We start from the raw sequence: 20,887 nt of genomic DNA on the forward strand, positions 1-20,887 counted from the left end.
ATGACCGTCATCCGTAGCTGTGGTTGAAGAGTGTTGATTCCCATCGTCAGGAAACAACGTAACAAAAAAAAAGTTATTTTATTATTATATTTATTATATTCATTACTGTATATATTATAATATATTTATTATATTCATTATTATATTATTTATTATATTATGTATATGTTTATTCTGAATTATTTATAGAACTTTCTAGTCCTTGGTGAAATTGTGAAAACAAGGCGTGTGACGAGAAAAACACTTCAAACAGTCCACATGGATCTGGATCTCGCATCACAACCATTCCATAATAAAAGCTAATGTTTATTTGTCAATATCATATTATTGTGTCATGTTTGTCAATATCAAATTATTCAATAATTTATATTTGTCAATATCATATTATCATGTTTGTCAATATCAAATTTGTCAATAATTTATTGTTTTTTTTCACATTTGAATTTGTATCTATATTATATCTATATCTATCATTTTTTCACATTTGAATGTGTATCTATATGGTTCACAAGTACCAGCATATTCACATGCGGATCACGAACACAGCAGCATCCGTTGGATCGAATCATTGCCATCAGGTCCTGTCGAAAGTTGCTGAAATCGATAATAGTCGATAATAATACCGTAACTCTTCGGTTTTATTATCGATTTTCTAGTGAAATAAATTCTAGTGAGCTCTCTTCCATCTTGTTTTTTTTATGGCACACCTGCAGCTGTTTTCAATGAATAAATAAATAAATAAATAAATAAATAAACTCACACGCTAAAAATCATATAAAGTACGGCGCTGGCACCGTTCCAAATCACCCACATGATCAAACTCAAACATCCCAGATAAACATTATGCTCGAAAGCAGGTAGAACGAATTCCCAAACGATAAAGCAGAAAAGTTGATACGCACAAAATGTGAACACCTGCAATGAATGAATGAAAGGAATGGATTTGGAGGGGTGAATGGGGCCTAAAATAGAAGATCTCACCAACAATGTTATCCGAATTTCACGAATTCTTTGGGCATGTGACTGCCCCTGAAAAAGAAACATGAGAAAAATACCTCGGGTATAAATAAATAATAAAAGAATTCGAAATAAACATACATGAAACAAAAATACGAACACCACTATGTAGAGTAACGTAGTGACTATGGCCGACGCATAGTTGCTGATAGTGTCCAGAAGAGAGCAAACTTTAGAATAGGGGAACTCTAAACGAAGTACAAAGCAGAACAATTTGTTCAGCAGCTGCGGTTGCAGCAGATCGCGGAGCTGTGACCACGGATCTAATCATTCTAGGAATCTTCGACGTAAATCGAGGACATACAGTATAGCGGCACAATTGCTCTGGTCAAAAAGGTGATAAGAAACTTGTGTCTGTGAAAAAAAAACCACATCACATTTCCAAAAACTACTCATTGTTTGAACGATGCTTAGATGTAATTTTCACTGATTTCAGGTGAAGTATTTCAGTAGTATACGTATACGGGATCATAGGTTCTGGAGAGGTGGGTGATTTCGTCCATTTCTTGCTAATTGTCCTAAGAAACGGCCGGGAAAATGTGGCATGTGCACGCGGCTGGCGCGCTCCAATCGAACTCGTTGTAGAAAATAGCGAGCCGAAGCCGTATCTTTTTTCATGGACGTTTTTCACAGGAATTAGGAAGAAATGGACGGAATCATCTCCTTCTCGGTAATCTACTATCTAACAACAATCGACACGAATACTCCACCTGAAATCCGAAAACCACCTCAGATTCGTGGTGTGCTGCCTTTAAACTGAGTTCAGATTTCATGTGTGGTGATTATCTGGATTTAGATTATTATTTGATTATTAATAATAAGAGATTTTGACTGCTGTTGTTGGAATTTTACCCCGGAAGAATTATTTGCCCCATATGACTAAAATGTTCCGCTTATTCATTTTCGTTGATTCCTTTCCTTTTAGATCAGTATAATCTACTTTGGAAAAAAACCCTCACAAAAACGTAAACCAAAACTCAAAAAAAAAACCCCAAAACCTTGTTCCTCAACTCATTATGTATAGAGCGAAGACATGTCAACTTTAACTCTTTTTTTTTAGGATACGAAATGAGTAAATAAATAGAAGTCTTCAAAAATAAAGTGTAGATAGTTTTTAGCTTTTAGTAGTTACTTTACCTTCACTATAATACCACGATATATACTTTTTACTGAAGCGTAGAGATGAATATGGTGTAAGGTTGACCACCAACATTGCAAGATAAAAAATTAATATTGTCAATAAAAGCATCTAAAGGCGGGAATATTAAAATTACAAAGACATCACAATAGTATAGCGATCACACTTACCTTGGAAATATTTCGGGAAAAAATCCGTTTCGCCTGAAATGGCCATACTGTCCACACTAATCGATGAATGGTGAGCATCACCGTAGTGATCACCATCGAGCACCACGATGCTGACATAAAAGCTCCAACAATCTAGAAAATTCTCAGTATCGCCGTTGAAGTTGAAGATCCATAACCACATCAAAGCATGTAGAACCTACGAAAATATAAGACGGAACGTTTGGTTGGAAGGCCAGTACATAGCCTATCATAAGGTGAATGAGTAGTTGTACGCAATCCAGGGCGCTTATAGAGCACATAAGCATGAACGCGAAGTCAGATTCCCATCCGCAATTCTTTGAACACACCTAAACGATGGAGTTGTGCACGGTTACGCCTACATTAGCACGGTTCTAGTTCGATATTATCTATATAAATATATATATTTATTTATTTATTTATTGGGCGGGTGTAGTGTCGGTTAGAGGTTCCGCTTCCTGCTCGGATCGATCGGAAGCAGTTCGAATCCGTCCTAGTGCTCACCAAGCCCGTCATCCCTCCGAGGTCGATAAATTGGCGCCAGACTTGTCTGAGAGGATAAAAACACTGACTTGACCCGTCGGCCAGGCACCGTAAGTCATTGTATGACCCAGTTACACGTTCGCGAACCTCAAAAGATTCTGAATTCAGTAGTGAACGAGGGGGCGCAGGTCCCAAGAGGATTGATTAACGCCAGAAACTTTATCCTTTTATCCTTATATACTTATTCATTCCGTATTGCTAAAAGATATTATTGGCTTCAATCAACAACGTTTTATAGTGCGGGCACCCTTTCGTCGTGCTCGCTCCTTTTTGTTACCTGTCGCGGTTTTCTCTGAATACACGGGCGGCCATTTTGCAACCTCACACATATTGACTGAGGGAATACTGTTGAGAGGCGCATACGAGTTTGACTGCTACCTTCTCGAAATGGTCCTGCGGGCACCGAATGCAATCAGATATTTGAGTATACGATCTGGACACGCACGAGCGTGCACAGTTATATGACGGTAGTTACCTGGATATTCAAAAATGAGCTGTTGTCTGGCACGCGGCTAACCCCCAACAGAAAATAGGATAGATGCCGGATAGCCGGAGTTTGGAGTCTATGGTAACCACGCGAGCTAAACACGGCTGGACTTTTTCGACCTGAAGGTACTTAGGTCGTTCGGTATCGATAGGCAATTCACGCGAGAGTTGTTTGAAACACGTAATGAATGGTCATAATCCTCTAACAGGCGACCACAATAAGCATTGGATTGATATGGGTTTTTAGCTCACAGTTCTAGTTCCTCTTTTTCGGTTGTTCATTATGACACTAGCTAGCTGGAATTCTTCCTTGATATGCTCCTTTTCAAATTCGTCCCTACAGTTGTTTCTTATTCTCTCCGGGTGGTGGAAAGCCGTTCATGGACAGCAAAGTTGGTGAGCCCTTGCGCTTGAGGTCCCCCACCCGTTCGCCCAGGGTCCTTGACGAATTCCTCCGTTCGAGGTTAAGTTAGGTCACCCAAATCCTGGTACCCGTTTATCTACCGTAGCGTTCTGGGTCTGGGAAAAGGATCTCGCGTGAGGATTTCTCACCTTCTCTCTTCTCCTGGAGAATGACCTGCCAACCCATCACTCCTCATGCCTTGAAGGGCCAGTCTTGTTGTGTAAAATTCAGGCAAAATTCTAGTGAGCTCTGTTCCATCTTTTTTTTGTTTTATGGCACACCTGCAGGTGTTTTCAACGAATAAATAAATAAATAATGAGTGAATTTGGAGTTTGAAGAGAACTGGCAATGCTACCAGAACAAATATATTGTGTTATTCTAAAACTATTGTACAGGTATTTGTACTCAATTGAAATTTTTGAGCGAATTCCAATGATGAGATGGAAACAGAAATAATTAGCACGTACAGTAGTACTAGTAGCATAACTGATAGTATCACAGAGGACATCCTTCCTTCCTGAAAGGCGTAGAAACCAATGACTTACCTTGATGAATATTATTTGTAATATAAGAAATAATACGGACAAGGACATCAGTGTAGCACCGAAAGCATGTAACTCCACTGAATCCATGTTAGTAATGGCGTTCCAAAGAATAGAAACAATACTTCCAGTTAGATGAAGATCTTAAAAAAGACCCGCACTTTTTAAATCAGAGTTTACTAGAAATCCTGATCATATCACGACAAAATAACATTTAAAAATGAAAATTGGGTCCCATGCAGGAAGTTAGTTCATGTGAAACATGTGGCTTATTGAATAACACTGTAAACACACAATGAAGGCGTGAGTAATTTCTCAAGAGAATTATTTTCTTAATAACGCTGTAAACACACAATGAAGGCGTCTAAATGAACAGGACGATCTTCCAGGAAAACTCCCAAAATGTCAACACGGAGCATCTTGTGCTGCTGCTGCGATTCGTATTGAAGCAAAAAGTTTTAATCACAGATGCTTCGCGAAGAACCGTCATATCTATTTCGGCATTAGCGCCTGCCTTAAACTAGAGGGAAGGACAGCAGGCTGGGTCGGAGCTTCGTCGTCAGCTTCAAGACATCACCCCACGAATCCGAGATGGCACGGATTTCAGGTGGAGTATTCGTAGGCGGGATCGTAGATTATGAAGAGAAGGGCGATTCCGTCCATTTTTTCCTAACTGCCGTAAAAAGCGGCTCGGACGATACGGCTTCGAGCGATTCGGCGCGCTATTTTCTACAACGAGTTCGATTGGAGCGCGCCAGTCCTGCGCACGCGCCGCCTCTTCCGGGCCGTTTTTTACAGCAATTAGGAAGAAATGGACGGAATCACTCTCCTCTCCATAATCTACGATCCTGTATACGAATACTCCACCTGAAATCCGTACCACCTCAGATTCGTGGAGTGATGCCTACATGATGTGATAGAGTTGCCACTGTTCCTCTTAAGAGCAAACTCTTGAGCACGACAAGGAAATCCGTGCACGTGATTGGAACGAATGGGCGCCCGTGGGAATTTCCAAGCTTACAAGAGGGGAGCTATGCATCTGTATCCAATGGATCACATATTCACCTACATGCGTACATATAAACAAGAAATTTTATGAAGACTAGTTAACAAAATCTCAGGGTAACGAGAAATTGAGTTGAAGACCAGTCCTCCCCCCCCCCCCTCTTTTTTTGAAATGAGTAATTATGAGGAATTTTCTAGGGAATTTCTCCACTATAAAGAACGAATAAACACTACAAAATGTCACGAGACATACGTCATGAGAGCCGAAGGTCGAAGTCGATGTGCTAATGAGCGTATCAAATTGATAACAATACTCATGAGAATTTTTTAAAGTTCAGCGTTCACCTTTTCATCCACACAGCATTAGGAATGAATGAACATTTCGAGGAAAAAATGTAGACCGAAGCGAAAAACGAACGAACAAAAGAAGGACATGAAGTCAAACATCGCCCATAAGCGTGTTCAGAATCCACATTACACTATAAGAGGGGATTTGTGGATCAGCAGACTATTATTTCGATTACAAACGTTGTCCTGGAATGCTCAGCGAATCTACGTTGTTATAAAACTAAAGGAATAAGAAAAACATTTGTCGGAGATCTTGTCGTCAACGCATTAATTAATGTCCAAACCCCGTACTACAACAATATTTTTCACGGTTGGCTTGGAAATGTAGTCGTATTTTATCAAAGCAGGATATTTGTTTTTCACATTTATCTTTGTCCGCTGAAGTAATTTTGAGTTCTTAAGTAAGCTGACTGACAGCTTTGATCTACTGTTGTTTGTTAAAGGCATCAGCCCACGAAGCCTCGAGTGGTACGGATTTCCAGTGGAATATTCGTATACGGGATACGGGAGATTGTGAAGAGGGGGTAATTCCGTCAATTTCTTTCTAATTTCCGTAAAAAAAACGCGCCGGAAGATGCGGCTTCGAGCGTTTCCAAAACAAGTTCGATTGGAGCGCGCCAGCCTTACGCACGCGCCGCCTCTTCCGGGCCGTTTTTTTACGGAAATTAGGAAGAAATGGACGAAATCACCCCCCTCTCCATAATCTACGATCCCGTATACGAATACTCCATCTGAAATCCGTACCACCTCAGTTTCGTCGGGGTGATGCCTTTAACGGGGCCGTTGCGTTGCGAGAGATATGTGCATTACGAACGGGGAATTCTTTGAAGAAAATCATAATAAATGTATGTTATACGGATAAATCCTTCGATCTCTCGTACTATGTAGATATTCATATGGTAAAATCTCTATCTACGTAAATAAATGTTAATCTTGCATGCATGCTATGCCATAATATCTTTTAAACAATAACTTTTAAACAAATCTCGTGTGTAGATAAGGAAATAAATATTCACAGCTATTAGCGTGAAGTTTAAATCATTTAAAGCTAATATCCGCTTGCTTGCATCATTCTATAATTATTTCACATCCTAGTATCGGTGTTTTATATGCGAATATATGAGATAGAGGATAGGGGATAACTCTCAACAACTTCACGCATAGAAATCTACCTGCAAGCACTGTGGTACCTCCATTACTAGTTCGGACCATTACTAGCGGATATATTGTATTTATGAGCAGCTTTAGAATTGTATTTTACGAGATGACAGCTGTGAAAAACAAACATGGCAGCGAATAAACGCAACTACATTTCCAAATTCATTTGTGAAAAATATTACTGTAGCACAATTTTTTTCTTTAGACATTCCTCCCAGACAAGTCTGGTGCCAATTTATCGACCCCGGATGGATGCGGGGCTTGGTTTGCACTGGGCGGTTTCGAACACTCGCTAACTCGTGTGGCTACAACAAGGATATTTACTTCCTATTCTCGTAAGTTTTATAGTTGCTAAGGTTGCTTGAGCAATCGAAGATTGTAGTTGCCAAATGATGTTCCCAACTACAAATGTCGATCCACAGATCCTTTTGGAATTTGAATTGATTTTAATGTTACCAAAGGTCAAATAGAGTCGAAGTAATAGAGAAGAGCTTTTCAAAGAATATAAACGACACGTCTTTCTTTTGTTGTTGTTGTTTTTTTCCTATTTTTTTTTAATTGCATTGATTTGATGAGCAGCCGAAACTGGTAGTGGCGTGTAATGTTCCCATATACTTGATCGTTTGTCCGTTTACAGCTTATGTATGTTTAGACTTCTTCGGCTATGCTGCTACTACATAACCGTCTACATAACATATAGGATCTTCAATGTTTATTGGGCTACATTTGAATCCTGTGTCATGTAAAATCCTTCATAATACACATAAAAATACGAGTAGTTTTGTATTACGATAATTTTTAACTCGTGATAATTTAGGTATGACTTTTAAGTTAACTATGATTCGAACAATTGTTTTCGTCCAAACCGCGTGGGAAAAAGAACACAAGGTTTGCTTAGAAAGTAAGTCGAAATTATAGCATGGAATGTATCCAGAAATACATTCATTCCTCTAGGAATATACTTTAACACATTAATAGTCACGTTAGAGAAGGATTTTCTCACATAACATTCACTTATTGTAATCTGTTCCGAAGAATTCCCGCTGATAATGCACATAACTCTCCTGACAGATCGCAATCGGTCGAATTGAACTCTCCTAGAAAGCACATCCTAGAAAGCACATCCTAGAAAGCACATCCTAGACCGAGTATCGATCAGTTTATCATGTTACATACATATTTTGTGTTAACTGAAACTGAACGTCTCTTTCAAGGACGTCTTCAATCGGTGGAATCAAATAGTGTCGTTTTCTAGTGAGTCTAGAGAGAGCCTCACTGAGTGAAATTTGAATCTGATTCAAATAGTACGATGAAATGACTGATGCTCTATCGCAATGGAATCTAGGCGATGTTCATCCGACATCAACATTTTTATTTGAACAGTGGTTGATTGTAATATTTGCATCTGTCCACAATGAAACACCCACGCATTTCTGGCCGCGTAGCTTTTATTCCGATCTTTTGCTTTAGCCGAGATATGGAAATGAGTTATAGTACGAATATGTGTGCGCTATGTTATACGATCACATGTTTATTGATATCTAGATAGAATATCAGAAATATGTTCTGTGAGAATCCAGTTCTCAAATTTATCGAAATTACAAGTAGAATATTTCAGCAGGAATCTACATAACCGTTGTCGCATCTCTTGCCTACTAATAAGTGTATGTTATGCTGTAGGATCATATTTTTGCACAAGTATTGTCAGATCAAGTCTCAGAGACACGTGCTGGGAATAAGTAAAATTCTACAACTTAAATATTACAAAATAACAGCTAAAAGATTGTCAGCTGTCAGGCTATTGGGTCGTCTTCGTTCGATTCTTCGTTACGATATGTGTACTTATATGGGAAGCGACCATCGTGGTCATCCGGGAGTCATTACCTATCCTACAACATCCCGTAGATTGAATCATGCTCTTCAGATCCCGTCGAAAGGAACTGAAAAATGAAATTTTAGAGAATTATAGAAAACCGTACCACTTCAATTCTTATTCTGACTTACACGCTGAATGTCATATAGAGTACGGCGCTGGCACCGCTCCAAATCACCCACATGATTAGACTCAGAGATGAAAGATACTCATCGTACTCTAGCGCTGGTAGAATGAACTCCCAAATAATAAAACAGAAAAGTTGATATCCGCAAAATGAAAACACCTGGAAATAATCAGCAGAATAGACCAAGGAAAGGAAGTATGAAATAAGAAAAGGACCTACCATTAACGTCATGCGCATCTCACGACTTTTTCTTATTTGTGATTTTCCCTGAAAAAGCTAACATGAGAGAGACATATAATATAAGAAATACGAGGATAAGGAAGACCAAATAGTCCTACATGGAACAAAACTGCGAACACTACTATATAGACCAATGTAGTGACAATAGCTGATGCATAGGTGCAACTAATGTGCAGACGAAGACAAATAATAGAATACGGAAGATCTAAATAAAATAAAGATTATCAAAGTTTGCTCATCAGAAAGTATAATTCTGGGTTACATTGCGTCTATGCGGTCGATCCTTTGAAACTGCAAAAGAACTTCTCACTCCTAGGCAAACGAACCAGTCGTAGATTTTTGTAGAAGTATTAATATACCGATTTAACAGTTAGCTCATTAACCTCCCGATGATTTTTGAATTCAGCTGAAACGCGTTGTCGTCGAACAATTTGAATTCTATCATTTGCTTTGCTTTCAGTCGCGAGTGATCCGGATTCTATTCGTTCGGGAGGAAATTACCCCTTTAATTTTCATAGATTTCTATTGGGAAAAGAATTACGTGAAAAAAAGTCCGCAACACTTCTTGCGGGATCTTCTATCTTCTTTTGAGTGCAACAAACCTCCGCCCGCTGCATTTGTTGACTTCTTCCTCTATAACTTCTGCTTTCATTTTTATTTATAGGACTAGTAAATCGTTTTAAGCTGTATTTCTTTGCTGGTAACCCGGCTACAGAATCATTCTAGGAATGTAGTATCGAGTTTGATAAGCTGTACACGAGGTTGTTAAATAAATTTATTGGCTAACGTTTCGGCAATATCGCCTTCTTCAGAGTCTGAAATGGGCGATCCAATCTACAATTTAAACGACCAGCCTCTCCACAACTAAACTGATAAACTCCACGCCTACTTTCAATCACCAATTTAGCGACTACACTGAATGCTCACCTTAGATCGGAGACGCCTAGCATGGACCGATTACTGATCGATCACGAGGTTGAATGGTTCGAATGTCACGTTCGGATCGGAAGAACTATTCGAGAGATGGCGCGAATTCCCGTGTTATCGACAGACATTAGCCCTTGCGGTTCATTTTAAGGTGTTTTTCTTGGATCCAAAATCCCTCCAGCGATTTTCGAGGCAACGTTTTAGATTGGTACGCTAAGATTTGGACCCTAATTTCAAAATCGGCTCCGTCGTGTCTTTGTGTTCTATGGGCACCTAAAGGAGTCCATTCTCGTAACCTATTCTTTCCGTTCACGTGCTCTTTGATGCGGACATACAGCGGTCGTGCCTTTTCACCGACATACTCGTCGCCACAGTTCGTGCAAGAATTCAGGTAGATTAACCCTGATCTCAAGCAGTCTCCTGGTCCACCTGTGGGATAAATAATACAGTTACAGGTGTTGTACAGATAGTATCTAGGAATGCTATCAATTAGAGAGCCCAATGAACTCTTCCTCTCATATTATCGTTGAGCTTCACAACTTCTCACGCCAAACTTGCCTAAATTTTTATCTGTTTCTAAAACTAAGAGGTTCAAGGCTAAAAATTCAACAGGCGATAAGTCTGCGGTATAAATAAATGAGGAAAAGTCTTCGGGAGACAAAAACATCCTACCTCTGGCATAGTACCACGAGATCCAGTCCTTCCTAAAGCGGAGGGAAGAATATGGTGTAAGGTTGAACGCCAACATCACTCCAAAAAAGATCCATAATATCGATAAAAGCATCTACAACTAGTAGCATTAACATCAATAACATCTCTTAAGAAAGTAGTGAAAATAACAATCCTACTTTGGAAATGTTTGAAGATATAATCCTTCCCGCTCGAAATGGAAATGCTGTCCATACTAGACGATGAAAAGTGAGCAGTACTGTAGCGATCGCTGTGGCACACCACGATGCATCCATAAAAGCACCCATAACCTATAAAATTGTCGGTACTGCGCCCAGCTGTCGCTCGAGTCATGCAACTATGCAATGCACATGGAACCCACGGAAATATAAGACGGAATTTTTAGTTCAAACGTGTATACATAGCCTATGATAAAGTGATTAACAAGCTGCACACAATCCATGGTGCTAATAGAGCACATAAGAACGAACGCAAAATCGGATGCCCACCCGCAATTCTTCGAACACACCTAAAGAAGAACTTATATACAATTGCAGCTATGTGTATTTTTACGTACCAACGGACAAACAAAGAAATCAAATTAGAATTAGACTTCAAGATTAGAAATTAGGAATTTGTAATTGGATCTTCTTTCCTTTCATTTTTATCATTTTCTGGACTCAATGAATTCTTACTAGTCAAATTTGGCTCTGAATTCAATAAGCAGGGTTCCAGAGGACAAACCCCCTTCTCACGGCGCATCCTGCCCTCCTTCTTTTTTGTGTCACGAAATCTACCTTTGAATGCTACAATTGTCGTTCTGGGACCACACGTGCTGGTAGTCACAGTATGGAGTTGAGACTAAAAGTGTTTTTGATAAGGAAGGCGGATCGGACTACTACTTTCCGTCTACGATACCAGAATTAAAAGCATCACCCCCACGAATCTGAGGTGGTACGAATTTCAGGTGGAGTATCCGTATACAGGATCGTAGATCAAGAAGAGGGGGAGGGGGGGGGGGGGGGTGATTCCGTCCATTTCTTCTTAATTGTCGTAAAAAACGGCGCGCTATTTTCAACAACGAGTTCGATTGGAGCGCGCCAGCCGTGTGCACACGCTCCATCTTCCGGGTCGTTTTTTACGGCGATTAGCAAAAAATGGACGAAATCACCCACCTATCCATAATCTACGATCCCGTATACGAATACTCCACCGGAAATGCGTACCACTCCAGATCCGTGGTGTGGTGCCCTTAAGGCGTTTCAATTAGCGAAACGAAAAGAAGTTCGAAGCTCCACTCTTGGACAACGATTTGAAATCAGGAACGTTTCTCATTTGCCATTGAAAGTGAAATTAATTTGGATGTGGTTGCAACGTATTTTTCGGATAACTGCTGAAAATTTCGACAAGATTAGGTTCTACAACATACAGACGACACATTATGGAGTCGCCACGATGATTATATATTTTTTTAAATGAAGTATTTATTATTTACTTATAAAGTAAATAAAGTAATAGTAGTAATAATATTTTAAATAAAGTATTTATTATTTATTTATTTATAAAGTATTTATTATTTATTTATAAAGTAGGAATGCAATGAAATATGTTTTCCTGTCTCTCGAACGAGCAGGTGGCATTTTCTACATAATAGAAAATGAAGAATTTGCTAGTACTCAATCAGACTAAATTGCGATCGATAAAAACCAGTTCAGCACAGATATGAACGACCACTTACAAGGATAACTTATGCTTCAGCGCATTGGCAAACTTCTTTCCCTACATAACTCAATTTATAAGCGAGAAATTCCTATTAATTGTAATGTTAAAGAAAGTGTTCGGGCAATTTTTTAATTACACTTTGATGAGATGAAAAACAACATAATTAGTAAATATATTAAAATAAAAATCAACCCGATCGATACCATCACAAAAACATTTTTGTCTTAAAAGGAAGAATCAAAGCCTTACCTTGATGAATATAATTTGCAATACAAAAAACAACACAGCTAAGCACATCATTATGACACCCAGAATGCGTTCTTCCGCTGAATTCATCTCTCTAATAATGAAATATCTGAAAACAGCTAGACGTTTTCTAATTTCACGCCGATGTTTGAAAAGAATTCCTGCTGTTTGGATAGGGTACATGCTGTATGGATAGAGTGAACTCGTGATCGTTCTATCCGTCAAAATAAAAACTATAAGAAAAAAAATTGCTTACACGTCCACAGCTATTTCATATGAAATATGACTTATTTGAGATAGACTACAAAAATAAAAAAATGAGGGAACTCTTCCTACCCGAAGCGGTGTCGCGCAGTCGGTAAGAGGTTCCGCTATGGTTACAATCGGTTGGAGGTTCGTATCCGCCCGAATGCGAACCAAGGCTCTCATCCTCCGATGTACGATAAATTGGTGCCAGAGTTCAGCGGGAGGATAAAAACCCGGACTTAGCACATCGGCTAGTCCTACAACTCATTGTAGGGCTGCACGAACGTTCATAAACCTCAAACGAAGTCGAAATGAGGTCGAACGCGTAAGCGCATCCCCATAGGGATTGATCAACACCGTGCACTTTATCCCTATCCCCAATTCTTTCAAAAGAAAAAGATTCAGATCCTGCACATCAGTTTCAGTTCTGCGTCTAAGCGAGCACCAGTACATAGCGGCCCTTCTTATAGTTTACCAGATACGGGTTCATTTCCCCAACGGAGAAAATAAAACAACATTTCGCGCTTCTCCGAACTTAGAAAAAAATAAAAATAAAAGCTTAAAAAAAAAGCATCATCACTGGGAGATCTTTAGGTCAGCACTTAGTAAGGATTCTTTTGTGCCATCTATCTCGACAATGCGTTTTGTACCTACCCTAAGAGATGTGGCAAAAGGAGAATGCTTCTCTATTACGCGAGAAATAAGCCATATTAAAGGCGCTAAAAGGTGCAGTACAACTTTTGATGGGAATTGAAAGAACGCTCGCTTGTTCGGCACCAGTATTTTATTTAAAGGCATCACCCCACGAATCTGAGGTGGTGCAGATTTCAGGTGGAGTATTCGTATACGAGATGGGAGACTACGGAGGCAGGGTGATTCCGTCCATTTCTTCCTAATTACCTTAAAAAACGGCCCGGAAGATACGGCTTCATTCGTTTTGGCGCACCATTTTGTACAAGAGGTTCGATTGGAGCGCACCAGTCTTGTGCGGCGCCGCATCTTCGGGGCCGTTTTTTACGGCAATTAGGAAGAAATGGACGGAATCACCCCCCTCTCCCATCCCGTATACGAGTACTCCACCTGAAATCTGCACCACCTCAGATTCGTGGTATGCTGCCTTTAACGTACATACGTAAAAGGTACGGTATAGTAGCACGTAGTAGCAAAAAGCACGTAGTAAAAAAATTCTAATGTTCCCATAAACGTCTAACGAGCTGAACTAATTGCACACCCGAAAAAAAAAACTCGCTGCAGTACTAAAAATTTAATCTCTCGATCTCGTTAAAGGCATCACCCCACGAATCTGAGGTGGTACGGATTCCAGGTGGAGTATTCGTAGACGGGATCGCAGATTATGGGGAGGTGGGTGAATCCGTCCATTTCTTGCTATCTGGCGCAAAAAAAACGGCCCGGAAGACACGGCGTGTGCACACGGCTGGCGCGCTCCAATCGAACTCGTTGTAGCAGGTAGCGTGCCGGAACTCTCGAAACCGTATCTTCCGGGTTGTTTTTTACGGCAATTAGGAAGGAATGGACGGAATCACCCTTCTCTTTATGATCTACGACTCTACGAGGACTCTATAGGCACAACCCATCTTAAACCCTAACCATCCCAGATTCGTGGGGTGATGTCTTTAATGTAGATGACATGAGAGATTTGAGAATATGATCATTGTTTTTGCTTACTCAAGAAAACTTTGTTGTTGCAAAAGAAACAGAGGAAAAAAAAGAAAAGAAAAGAAAAGAAAGAAAAAAAAAACACTACAGTCGGCGTAAAAAATGTTGTAACATGATCAGGCCACGCGTTCCCGCAGTGTGAAGGCGTGCACTGTGCTATCTCTAGAGTATACGGAAAGCTCCCCGAACCTCTTTTTCTTGCTTTTTAGGATTTTCTATTATTTCCTTCATTTGACACTGCATGAATAGAGCTACGCAGCTGTACTGAAATCATTTTCCATTACTTTTGTTTTGGCTCAAATTTGCTTAGTTTGTATGTCGTAATTTAGTTCGTAATTTCTGTGCTACTTTGTAATGATTGCTCACAATTTGCATTCATCGTTTTTGGACCACAAGGATTTCTCGCTCGTGCAGAAGTTTCACCAGAACTGTCCTCAAAGGCTTCAGTTGTCAGGAATTAGATTTCTACTCCACTTCAAGCGGGATAGAAATTCAGTCCATGAAAACCTGAGATCTAAGTTTAAAGGTATCACCCCACGAATATGAGGTTCCGGCGCGCTATTTTCTGCAACGATTTCGATTGGAGCGCCACCCTTGCGCTGCGCCGCATCTTCCGGGCCGTTTTTTTTACGGCAATTAGGAAGAAATGGACGGAATCACCCCCCTCTCCTCAATCTACGATACTCCACCTGAAATCCGTACCACCTCAGATTCGTGGGTTGATGCCTTTAAGTGTAACTGTGACCAGTAAGCCTTCTTTTGGAACGGATTCTGAGATTCTACTATGACTCCGGTTGCAGCAAACTCTAATCGTGCACATGCCAGCAATCATACTACAATACGTTTTACGAAGACTCTACGATAATTAGTGGAAAAGGACTCGTTAAGACTATTTACACCTATACCCTATTATATTATTAATGTACTATAATACGAAAATGGTTAAGACTATTTACACCTATACCCTATTATATTATTAATGCACTATAATACGAAAATGTAGTAAAAAGCTACATAAAGCAGAAAGAAAAGATGTTTTGGGAATTCTCAGCCAACTGTGAAGAAAACTCTCTGCAGAGCTCCTCCGAGAAAATAGCGCGTCGTCATACTACAATATGTATAGCACCGACTGTACAATCTATCTTTTTCTCAATGGCCACGCCTTAATCGCTAACAAAACTGTGCTACAATAATGTTTTTTACGAATGAGTTGAAATGTAGTTGCGTTTAGTCGCGGTACGTTTGTTTTTCAAAGCTGTCATCTCGTAAAATACAATTCTAAAGCTGCTCATAAATACAATATATCCGCTAGTAATGGTCCGAACTAGTAATGCAGGTACCACAGTGCTTGGTGGTAGATTTTTATACGTGAAGTTATTGAGAAATACCTATCCTTTACCTCCGATACTCCCTTATAGTACACCTATACTATAATGAGAAACATAGAACAATACAAATAAGCGGATACTAAAATGATTTAGAGCTCAGTGCAATAGCTTTAAATATTTATTCCCTTGTCTTCACACACTAGCACTAAAACTACACTCGAGGTTTGTTGGTACCGATATTATAGGATAATTTGTATACAAAAATGCATAAATTCATGTAGAAAGATACTTTAACTTACGAATCTCTATATGATACGAAGGATTGAAAAATTTATTCAATATAGCTGACATTTGTTATGATTTTCTTCAACGAATCTCACGCTAATAACACGCAAATCTCTCACAACGGCTCGTTAAAGGGAACTTTTCTAGAAGACACATTTTGGGCCGGATATTGACTAACTCGTCACGTTACATACAATGTTTTTTTCTTGATTCAAACTGATTCCCTTCATTCTCAATTTAAAGGCATCACTCCACGAATCTGAGATGGTACGAATTTCAGATGGAGTATTCGTATAGGGGATAGTAGATTATGCAGATGGGTGTGATTCCGTCCATTTCTTGCTAATTAGCGGCGTAAAAAATGGCCCGGAAGATACGGCTTCATTCGTTTTGGCGCACCATTTTGCACAAGAGGTTCGATTGGAGCGCGCCAGTCTTGTGCGGCGCCGCATCTTCCGAGCCGTTTTTTACGGCAATTAGCAAGAAATGGACGAAACCACCTCCCTCTCCGTAGTCTCCCATCTCGTATAAGAGTACTCCACCTGAAATTCGTACCACCTCAGATTCGTGGGGTGATGCCTATAAGAATACTAGAGAAGAGCTCCACAATAGCTGCAGATTCTTCAAGATTAACTTGTATCGAATGAGTGAAATGAATTAAACAAGTGTTAGTATTAATGACAGTGAAGTTGGCTCCAACTTACACCACACTATGAACTTTGGTGCACATCGTGCTTCATTTCAGTTTACACGAATTAAAAATGAGTAGTGAATAGCCTATGAAGGAGTGTTTTTTTTAACTATGGAGAGCTACAGCAAGATTATTGTTAGGAACTCTTTCCTATTCCCCACTCACTAATATTTACTAATGTCATGTAGTATTTTTAGCTGTCTAATACTTGCCACAAAACCAACATCAAAGCATTTTGCTCCTTGATAACACTACCTTTCTGCACCGTTGACGATTTCTCTACCCTACATATCTCAGCATTTTTTGCGGCTAGACTGTATTTACTAGTTGGACGCTCTCAATAATAATAGACGTATCTGTCCACAATGTAGCACTGCCACTCCTGGACCACGAGAGGTTCATTCAGATTTTTCGTTTCATCCAGTTCCATTTATTCCGTGTAGATTAGTTCTAATATAAATAAAACTGAATTACATAATAGGAACAAATGTTTTAATATTCATTTTTAGGCTGATTTTCGTAGATGCTTCCAGCCAATGATTGAGATCCAGTATTTCAAATACCAATAAAAATGGTAGGTTTGTCATTAGAAAGCTAGTCAATCACTGTCGCTAGTCCTCTCATTTCAGTGCGTGCACTAGCAGGAGGCACCGCGTTCACCGTCACATCACTCCCGCAACATCCTGTGGATAGAATCAATTTTTTCAGGTCCTGTCGAAAGGAACTGAAAAAACGAAATTTTATAATTAAACCCGTACTTCTTTAATTACTTTTTTAAAGGCATCACTCCACGAATCTGAGATTGTACGGATTTTAGGTGGAGTATCCGTACAATCTCAGATTCGTGGAGTGATGCCTTTAAAGATTATAGAGAGTCATAGGGGTCATAGATTATAGAGACGGGGGTAGTTCCGCTCACCTCTGCCTGCATCACTGTCAGCAGCCGCCAGAATGCTGTTTTGTACGACCTCATCTATTACAACGCTCCGCCTCTTGCTCCGCCTCCGCCCTGCGATTCGTCGAAAATCAATTCGGACTGCCCCGATAGGCAGCAAGGGACGCTACGCGTGCAAGGGTGGCGCGTTGCAATAGAAGACATCTTACAAAACAGCATTCAGGGGCTGGCTGTTTGCGGTGATTCAGGGAAAGATGAGCGAAACCACCCCGGTCTCCATATTCTACGACCCCGTATACGGATACTCCACTTGAAATCCGTACCACCTCAGATTCGTGTGGTGATGCCTTTAAAGCCGTACTTCTTCAATTACTTTTTTAACTTACATACTGAACGCCATGTAGAGTATTGCACCGGCACCGTTCCAAATCACCCACATAATTAAGCTCACATATGAAACATAATATTCGTAATCCAACGCGGATAGAACAAACTCCCAAACAATGAAACAGACAATTTGATATGCAGAAAAGGGAAACACCTAAAATAAATCAGCAGAATAGATCAAGAAAAGGAAGCATGAAATAAGACGAGAATTCACCAATAATGTCATGCGCATCTCGTGGGTTTTCCGAACATAGGATTTCCCCTTAAAAATTACATAAAAAAAGCACATGAGACATAAAAATATTCAGTAAACCTACACGGAACAAAACAGCGAACACCAATGTGTACACCAACGTACTAACAATTGCTGATGCATAGGTGCAGACAACATGCAGATGAAAAAAATACGTAGAGAATGGAAGGTCTAAATGAAATGTAGATCACAATAATTTGCTCATTAAAAAGCATAGTTCTCGCTTCTGCTACCCCTGTGCTGTCGTAAAACCTTTGACTTTTTCAAGATTTATGAAATCTACTAGACTTTTTCTTACCATGAAAAGCACTGAATTAGCTGGTGTAGGTTGCATACACGTCCATTAATCTTCGTGTTTTTAAATTGAAGTGAAATGTGGAAGAATGTGGAAGAAGAATGTGGTAGAATCCCGAAGGGATATATTGATTGACGCCAAGCTTATATTCTATCTTTTGCATTGGTTTTCTGAATGAGAGGGACTCCACTTGCTCTACAAAAAATTCGGATATTGCTTCTGGAGATTCCAATGTAAAGAACAACAGAAATCAAACGAAAGCTAATTGTGCATTCTTTCAAGTTGTCTCAATTTCAGTTTTTGTCAACTTATTTGAATGCGACAAATTTTGACAGCATATTTTAACTGCTTTCTCGAATAGTCTTTCTTTTATAACTAACTTTTTCTTTTATAACTTTTATTCTCTTAACTTAACTTAACTCTTTTATTCTTTTATAACTTTTATAACTTTATAACTACTTTTTAACTACGAAACTGTCTCAAAAGACATTTTCTTGCTGCTAACCCCATTACAAAATCATTCCGAAAATGTTTTGAATTGAAAAGACGAGTAGACTTCTCCTTTCATATGATTCTACCTTTTCACGCCGAATTAACTTACTGAATCTGTGGTTCCACGTAGAACGTCAAGGTTTTAATTTAATTCTTTCAGTGACAATAAAGAAATGATCTACGATATAAGTAGATGAATGGAAGTCTTTAGTGGATCATATCATTGTACCTGTGTCATAATACCACGTAATCCACTCCTTTCTAAAGCGTATGGCTGAATAGGGTGTAAGATTGATCGCCAACATTGCTCCATAGAAAATCCATGGAATTGGTGCAAGAATCTACAATTACCAGTATAAGATCGCGGAACATCTAGCAAGAAAGTCTCTAGTAGCCTTACTTTGGAAATATTCGGAGGAAGAATACGTTTTGCTTGAAATGGAAATACAGTCCACATCAGACGATGAAGTGTGAGCAACACCGTGGCAAGTGCCGTCGAACACCACGATGCATCCATAAAAGCGCCCATAATCTGAAAAATTGTCGCTATTCCATAAGTAGTTTCTTGATGGCTCCCACAGAATGCACACAGAACTCACGGAAATATGAGACGGAACGTCTAGTTCGAACCAGTATACATAACCTATGATAAAGTGAATAACCAGCTGCACACAATCCATGGCGCTAATGGAGCACATAAGTACGTAGGCAAAATCAGATCCCCAACCGCAATTCTTTGAACACACCTGAAGAATTTAATGAAATTAAAATTGTGCATGTCTCTAAACAAAGAGAATTATTGTTTAGTGAAAGAAAGAACTGATAACCTACTGTTATGAATATTACTTGTGATATAAAAAACAATACGGACAGAAACATCATTGTAAAACCAAGAACGTGTGCATCAACTGGGTCCATGTCTTCAGTAATAGCGTTATGAAAATAAAACTAGAGTTTTTCAGTTGAATACAAACTTTTGAAAAAGGCACATATTACGTATTTACATATCACACTATTGTATTTGGAATAATAACCAGAAATAAAAATTGGCGACTATGCCCATGGCTGCTCCAAATGAAATGTACCTTATTTCAATACTACAAAAATACAATAAAGTAACGGATTAATTCCTTGAAAGATTTTTCCATTCACAACAGGTTCCGAGAGTACAGCATACCACAGAATCGACTTCGTTGCGGTGCTTTCAGGAAAGGAGAGGGCAATAAGTGTAGATCACGAATTACGGAAGCTAAAAATTGAAATTTCTGATTATACATAACAAAATTATTGCGAACTGCACTTACACATAATTATTGTGGTTATAAATAACATTCAGTCGTAAAATAACAACAGTGATAATAGTAAACTGGTAAAAGGTACAACGTATAGGCGCCTGATATGGAATAAAGATGTCATAAAAATATCTGTTTGCATTAGTATATTATTATTTATTATTTGGACTAAAATGTAATAAAGCATATCATGAACTCTTAGCCAAAGTCCTGCAAAAAAAACCATCCCTCTTGTTCATGAATCTCTTATGAATCTCTTAAAAACCTCTTATTTGAACTAGAATCGTTGAGTCTTCTGCTGCTCAACAAATGTGTTTTGTTGTTAAAAAAACGGATAGGAAAAACATCCATTTGGCATCATTTTGTGAATGGTTACTGTTTACTTAATCTCGGCAAACCTTGCTACAATAATCT

General features: G+C 39.2%; 1 protein-coding gene across 2 annotated transcripts; it reads right to left on the minus strand.

Moving 5' to 3' along the window:
- Nucleotides 1–8,626: 8,626 nt before the first annotated feature.
- On the minus strand, nt 8,627–20,099 carry RB195_008468 (uncharacterized protein; the record flags this gene model as incomplete). 2 transcript variants are annotated; one of them, XM_064194988.1, is made up of 11 exons in its annotated part: nt 8,627–8,768; nt 8,833–8,987; nt 9,048–9,095; nt 12,636–12,741; nt 18,141–18,295; nt 18,356–18,403; nt 18,459–18,565; nt 19,411–19,522; nt 19,582–19,713; nt 19,781–19,927; nt 20,013–20,099. In XM_064194988.1, the coding sequence occupies 11 exons, from the start codon at nt 20,097–20,099 to the stop codon at nt 8,627–8,629; spliced, it is 1,239 nt and encodes a 412-aa protein (XP_064046133.1). The 2 variants fall into 2 exon arrangements, with proteins under 2 accessions (XP_064046133.1, XP_013298852.2); XM_013443398.2 differs by lacking the exons at nt 12,636–12,741; nt 18,141–18,295; nt 18,356–18,403; ... (3 more) ...; nt 19,781–19,927; nt 20,013–20,099 and having other exon boundaries at nt 9,048–9,065.
- Between the last annotated feature and the right edge of the window lie 788 nt (nt 20,100–20,887).

The sequence above is a fragment of the Necator americanus genome, chromosome III, assembly GCF_031761385.1.
Source record: "Necator americanus strain Aroian chromosome III, whole genome shotgun sequence".
NCBI lineage: Eukaryota > Metazoa > Nematoda > Chromadorea > Rhabditida > Ancylostomatidae > Necator > Necator americanus.